Genomic DNA, 7,402 nt, shown 5'->3' with positions numbered 1-7,402 from the left:
CTGGAGAATTTACAAGTGAAAACCAGCGTCCAATTACGTGTTTAAATAACATGTACAAATGGTTTACCTCGTGTCTACAAGATCCTACAGACAGCCACTTGACTGAGAATGAACTGATGGAGAATGAGCAAAGAGGTGCAAAGGTGAAATGCAGTGGAACATCAGACAACCTTATGATAAATCGAATGGTTACGATGGATTGCCATAGAGTGCATCGAAATCTTAGTATGGCGTGGGCAGACGTGAAAAAACCTTAAGACACTGTCGATCATAAATGGTTAGCTGAAAGTAGGGATGTACATCGTTTCCCCTACACAGGAAACTTTTGGTAATTCCCAATTGGGAATTCTATGGGAAAATTACCCATGGTTGGGAAAAACCTGTGACATGAAATTCCATATTTGGGATATTTTTGGGATGTTGTTGATTCCCAAAATACGATTATTGGGATTTTTAAGGGAAAAAGTGTAACTTTCTCCTTTTCCCCAGAGCTATGCTATGGGAATATTTTCCCATCATTTTCCCTAGGTTGATAATAACATGGGCATATTTTCCCATATTGTTCCCAAGTTTGAGAATAATATGACACTGCTTTCCCATAACATTCCCACCGTTCAGAATAGGATGGGAAATTTTCCAAGGTTGAGAATAACCTGTAAATATTTTCCCATACCATTCCCAAAGTTGAGAATAACGTGGGAATATTTTCCCATACCACTCCCAAAGTTGAGAATAACATGGGAATATTTTCCCATACTACTTCCAACGTTGAGAATAACATGGGAATATTTTTCCCATACCATTCCCAAAGTTGAGAATAACATGAGAATATTTTCCCATACCATTCCCAAAGGTGAGAATAACATGAGAATATTTTCCCAAACCATTCCCAAAGTCGAGAATAACATGGGAATATTTTCCCATACCATTCCCAAAGTTGAGAATAACATGAGAATATTTTCCCATACCATTCCCAAAGTTGAGAATAACATGAGAATATTTTCCCATACCATTCCCAAAGTCGAGAATAACATGAGAATATTTTCCCATACCATTCCCAAAGTCGAGAATAACATGGGAATATTTTCCCATACCACTCCCAAAGTTGAGAATAACATGAGAATAGTTTCCCATACCATTCCCAAAGTTGAGAATAACGTGGGAATATTTTCCCATACCATTCCCAAAATTGCGAATAACATGGGAATATTTTCCCATACCATTCCCAAAGTTGAGAATAACATGGGAATATTTTCCCATTCCATTCCCAAAGTTGAGAATATAAAGGGAACAATTTCTCACAATATTCACAAAGTTGAGAATAAAATAGGAATATTTCCCATACCATTCCCATGGCTTATTTAATTATGTCACAGAAAAATTATAATTTTATTTATGAAGCTTAACAAAATGTTACATCATCCAAGCAATTATCCTCATAAGTTAACCAGTTGCAAGTACAGTTCTTATTACAGCAAATGTTCAAAAACAGTGAAATCCAGAAAATATTTTCCTCCTAAATAGAAAACATTCATGGCCTGCTGAGTATATAATTCATACTGGATACAGAGCAGCCTTCACACTTGGGAAAAGATCACAAAACTGACAGTTTGATAATTCTTAAAGATTACCAGCAGTTCGGACTAATCCAGCCACCAGTTGCAACAGCAATGATGGAATCAAAAGAAACTCTGTTTCTTGCCAGTCTTCCGAAAGTTTCACGAACAAACTTATTGGGATCTTGGTGCTTTTCAATGTAAAAGTATACATCAAGTTCTTTCCTTTCCCTATTGATACTGACTACTTTACCATACCAAACATCTCCAACCTCTTCTCCTTGAATTAGTAGCATGTCATTTTCTTCTGGATAAACGGGAACAACAAGTTCATAAGGAAGTCCTCTCAATTTCCTCATGTAGTCAACTACAGTTGCCATGTTACTCCCACAGTCATAAAGCATGACTTTTCTATGAATGCTGTCTGTTAGAAGGAACACCTTCTCACCACCAGGCAGCAGTTGCACTTTTGGGAAACCATTCAAAGTACAAATAACAGGTTGTTCATTATCATCAAGGTAAAAGGGCTTCACAGTACCTTCGCAGATAAGTTGACAGCTTTGGTGTTTGCATCGCACTGACAAGAACTTGTCTACTGAAATTACAGAATCAGCACCATGTAACAATGCAACAATAGTATTGTTACTTGAGAGAACTGTACCCTCATGTCCAAGGTTTGATAGAAAACATTTGTTAGTAACTGAACACACATTTGATACTTCAGCTGGAGCAAGAGATAGTGTTGCTGCCATCTTCTCATGCTCTGAGGTTGTGAGTTCCACAACTCTGCTTGTGGTCCCAATCAACAATGAGTGCTGGGCATCTTTACGACATGCAGTTCTTGCCATTTCTACAGAATTCACAATACCCTAAAAGAAAGTGAAACAAAACTAAGATGTTAAGTTACAAATGTAATTTGTAACTTAACTGTGTGTGATCATTTCAGTGCAAGTGATGTAAATTTGTGTGCCTGTGATTTTAAGAATGAGAAGGAACATACACCTGAAATTTGGAGGATTAACATTCATGCACAGTTAAATAATGTTTTTCTTATTCTGAAATTAACAAAAAAAAAGTTTCAAACACATTCTCTGATTTATCTAATGTAAATTATAAACCTCAAGTCAGCACATACAAGAGTTTGATCTGAATGCTAAAATTAGAGAAATCATATATTACCATATAATATGAACAAAAAAAGAGGAAAACCAGGGTAAGAAATTTGCTCACCTGGAACAAAAGCCACCAAGCTAGTGAACAATGAAATCTATTAGAAATCAAACAATATATACAAGCCGGGCTCCACTTTCACTTGTCCTGGACTACTCCAATTTTTGTTTTGGTTGGTAAACACAAAATTAAAAAAAACGCTCATGCTTCATTTCCATTGCTTCAGTTACATGCTGACAGTAATAAGCTAATTATTTTTCAAATTCAATCCTTCAGATCATAAACTTAATAACAACACAAAAATATTTCCTACATGACAACCATTCTATGTAATAATTCATATGTGAATGAATTTCAAAGCGAACTAATTACCTTCCATCCCAGCCTTCATTTTTTACAATTATGTTATTGTAATTCACAATGCCTATATGAAATTATTATTATTATTGTTATTATTATTTTATAAATTATAAACATAGGAGAAATTATCACATGCAAAAGCAACATGCAAATGTTCATCAAGTAGAAAGTGTTCACTAGAAGCTAAATCCTTTTTTTAGTCATAATTTTTGTTTACAATGTATTTTAAACCTTTTCATACCTGGTTGGTGTCTTTTCTCTTACATTGTTCAGGAATGTCTGGTTCTTGAAGACTTTTTAAGTACTCTCTACGAGCTTCAGCTCTGGCAAATGTCCCCTCCACTCCTCTGCAATTGTGAGACCGTTTCACGTAATCTTTTACTGCCCTCTCAAAAACTGCACACCAGTAATTGTCTGATACAGAGAAGTTTATTATATCTTCATGGATGTGAAGCAAGTTGTGAACTGATATTGTGCACATATCAAGACCTTGTGTTTCTTCAATTTTGACATTTATTCTTTTGGCCAGCACTTTGTGCATTTCGATCATTTGATCACTCCATCCATCTCTGCCACTGTTAAAATGCAATTCTGTGAATCGTGCAACTGAACTTAGAATTTCAAGCTCATTCAGATTTTGCAACTTCCCTTCAAGAATGCATTCAAGCATGGGATAAGGAAATTTTTGGAAACCTTTTGCTTTCCAGAAGCCTAGACCTTTACCATCCCTTCCAACTGCTGTAGGAAGTCTTCCATCCTTTAACTCAGTTGTCCATGGGAAGATCTTAATCTGCTCATCCAAGTATGCTTTGTCGAGAAGTTCAAGTTCTAACAATCTTTGGACTTGATTTTTACACAGATTAAGTGGGATAGTGTGAAAAACATCAATAACTGTATGCTTCAGGATATCGAATCCATATAAAGGATACAAATATTTGTGAAGTAAACTTGTCCCAGTAAAGCCTTTATCAGATGACATCCTCTTTCTCACAGATTTACGTGTTTCGTTGTCAAGGTCATAGAAATTCTCTTGTTCAAGTTCAACATCCCTGCTTTCCCATGCATACCGGCAGTGAAAACGATTGTCACCATAGTAATAATGGTTGGAATGCTCACTTTGCTTTCCAACAAGTTTGCATCTTCTGCACCCACATTTGCCCTGATTAAGAAATTTTCCAAACTCACAATGGCCGGGATGGTCAGCAGTCCAGCACAACAGCAATACTCGCACAGTTAGCATTTCACCTGGTTCATAATTTCTTACTGCAAGTGTAGAAGGGTAGGGTACTTGAAATCCATCAATGAATCCATTGCTTAGATCATTCATAAGTGGTTCCAAAAATGGATCAAAACACTCTGGAACATCATTAGGAACAAAAGTACTGGGTACAAAACCTACGACATACACTTCCTCAACATGGGCACGATCACGCTTATACATATTGGCAATAGAGATCTCGATTGAGCCGCAACTCCTCAAGCTTGTTCTGAACGGTTGCCAAGCATCCCAGTGGCCAATTAAGGCTAGATTCAAAGGAGAACCACTTGTTGTTTTAATTTCAAAGGGAAATACTTCAAAGCATTCAGGGCAATCCACAAAGGCCATACCATTGTCATCTTTAGGACAGTGAGATAGTTTCTGTGCAGAAATGATAGCACTGCAATTAACACATCTTGTTGGGAGTGTCCATGTTTGGTTTGGGTCCCAAAACCACTGCAGATCTACCCATCTTTGCCCATCCCACATCTCCTTTTTTAATGGCCAGCTTGAGGTTCGCCCAAGCCAATGTTCTCTTTCCTCCCAGTGAGACAACATTTTCTTGCACATGCCCTCACTCCGAAACCAGTTCTTAACCTTTGCATGTAATCCAAGATAATAATACTTAATGTAGCCTCTATTACCACAATGAGGACAAAGGTCATCCTTTCTCTGCATGAGACTCCATTTGCGGCTGTATTGGTATTTTGTGCTTGTTTTGCCATTTCGGGTAAATGTTTTATTCTCTCTACAAATGCAAATGTAACATTCTTTTACATCCTCAAAGCCCTCTTCTTTGAGTAGCAATTGAACTGCATTCCAGTTCTTTGGCCACAAGGCACTCAAAATATCAACATCAATGTCATCTCCAACAGATGTGAGCAACATAGTTTTTCCGTATTCAAGAATGTCTTCAAACGATTTTATTGAAACCCCAGTGTCCTCCATAATAGCCATGGCATCGAGCACTGCCTTCACAACAATTTTTTTCAGGGGGTTGGTATTTTCTTCCCTTGCTACAGGGTCAGCAGCACATCTGCATGAATCCAAAGTTTCACTTCTTGGCAAACTATGTGGAACAGATAGCACACTAGGTAACTCTTGTCGCTCGTCATTTTCCCACTGAATATCCATGGCCTCTGTACCTGAAACTTGTACTTGCTCTTCTTGTACATGTGCCAACGAGCTTGATTCGTTTGCAAACCTAGAAGAAACACAAGCTTCCCGCCAATGCCGCAATTCTGTACTCCTGTGCACTGCCCTTCCCCGGCAATTCGAACACTTGCAGTGAACATGAGTAAAAGGTTTTTCATCCCAGTTACAAGAGGAAATTTCGTCTCTTGACCACGGAATGTCATTGTCTTGATTTGCTGAACTGGATGCCATGCCTGAGACACCATCTTCTTTTTCATTTTTCAGCGCAGTGCCGGAAAATCAAAGTTCTAGGGGTCCTATCCATCTGGAGTTCTGACAAGGTGTTGCGTCAGTAACATGGGTCAAGTTTCGGTGCGACTTCGCCTTTTGCCCCGCTTTTCACTTGTGGCCTTTAACGACTCAGAATGTAAGACGAGAAACAAAAAGAAATCTCAAAATATGCCACGGTTTAACACAGAACGTACGAGCTTACGAGCAACTCTTTTCCACCATCTTGTTTTGTACGGTGTCATAATGAGATCAGCTGTTTTTCAATGACTGGAGAGTCTTGGCCAGTAAGCATCGGCGAAAGTAAAATGGCGGGAAGATCAACCCCCTGCAAGGCCTAAAAACCAATGCAGTGCGTTTCAAAAGGGAATTTGGAGCCAAACAACAACTGAGACACAACGGTTCGCGCCCTTCTTCGCCCGCGCTAAAGCCCACAATGTCTGACCTGTCGACCTTCAGCCCTGATATGAGATGACTTTATTTGACAAAGTGAGTCTTAGCTTTTGCATAATACAGCACTGAATGTGTTCAATGTTGCCTATGAATTAACTCCTCTTTCCTCTAACTTTACAACTCGTTTGACAGGTGAATAATTTTCAGTTTAGCTTAAAATTTATTGTCAAGCTTAAGCTAATATTTGCACTATGTATGATCATGACTTTTGTTTCCAGGAGAAAAAGAATTGGAACCTTGGCTACAAAGAAGTGGGGTGATAATCTGCCCAAATTTAACAGTCCAGAAAGCAAAGCAGAATTAGAAGCGTTTGCTAAAGAAATTACCCCAGAATGCAGCATCCCAGAAATAAACTTTAATGAAGAAGGGATTGCCAGGCACATACAAACATTCTACAGTGAGCAGAGGCGGTATCGGAAGAATAAAAAGCCATCATCACCTCAGGTTTGTGTCTCACATAAGCTGTTGCTTACTGGTATTTTTTCCTGACATAAATTTAGTTCCATTGTATCCATGGCAATCATAAAGTTTGTTTTCCCACTGATTGTTGTTTTTCTCCATCTGGTTTCTTTGTCTACACCAAATGGAAACTTTATAAGAACTTAGCTGTTGTAAACAATAACAAATGGACTGCTTGGCTAAAGGTCATGTCATTGTTGACAAGGTCTAAATGAATGCTCAGCCGAAGTGTTTAATTTTTCTAGACTAGGACTGCAAGCCCTGATCATGAGCAAAGAAACAAACATAAAGTGGAAAATGTAAGTCCTATATTTCATCCAGAGGTCTGACTGCATCTCTTTATCTTAATCAGATTCCTTGAATGGGGACAGCTTTTATACCTCTTTGTACTATCTTGTGATTTCAATTGTCTGAGATTTTTGCACTACTGCTATTATTTCTGTCATACCCAGTTGATTCGAAAAATTCAAGGAAACAACTCCATGCAATTTAGATTTATATGGATGCTCAGAGAATTGATGGATGCTTTTTACTACATATAGTTTTCCACCCAAAATATCTGTTTAAAATTAAAGGGGCATAATTCATTAGTAGGAATAGTCAAGACACACAAGTCATATCTGGTTTTTGTACAATTTATTTTAGGTGGTAAAGTCTGAGAAGTCATCAAGTGATGGACCCATATCTAGTGGAGGAGGAAGTCCAGAATCTGCAGGTGGTGACA

General features: G+C 38.0%; 1 protein-coding gene across 1 annotated transcript; it reads right to left on the bottom strand.

Moving 5' to 3' along the window:
* Positions 1-1,627: 1,627 nt before the first annotated feature.
* On the bottom strand, positions 1,628-5,730 carry LOC138056164 (uncharacterized). The gene is made up of 2 exons (XM_068901992.1): positions 3,328-5,730; positions 1,628-2,425 (listed from the first exon to the last, which is right to left on the bottom strand). Exons 1-2 carry the CDS (start codon positions 5,728-5,730, stop codon positions 1,628-1,630), a joined length of 3,201 nt encoding a protein of 1,066 aa, XP_068758093.1.
* Between the last annotated feature and the right edge of the window lie 1,672 nt (positions 5,731-7,402).

Source organism: Montipora capricornis, chromosome 7, assembly GCF_036669925.1.
Source record: "Montipora capricornis isolate CH-2021 chromosome 7, ASM3666992v2, whole genome shotgun sequence".
Lineage (NCBI taxonomy): Eukaryota > Metazoa > Cnidaria > Anthozoa > Scleractinia > Acroporidae > Montipora > Montipora capricornis.
The sequence above is the reverse complement of the archived record's forward strand: the minus strand, read 5'-3'. Positions and strand labels throughout refer to the sequence as shown.

Excerpts from the sequence above, each read along its gene's own strand:
- LOC138056164 (XM_068901992.1), bottom strand. The coding sequence starts at position 5,730 with ATGGCATCCAGTTCAGCAAATCAAGACAATGACATTCCGTGGTCAAGA. Across the intron at positions 2,426-3,327 it reads AGAGAAAAGACACCAACCAG|GGTATTGTGAATTCTGTAGA; the intron begins GTATGAAAAGGT and ends ACTTTCTTTTAG.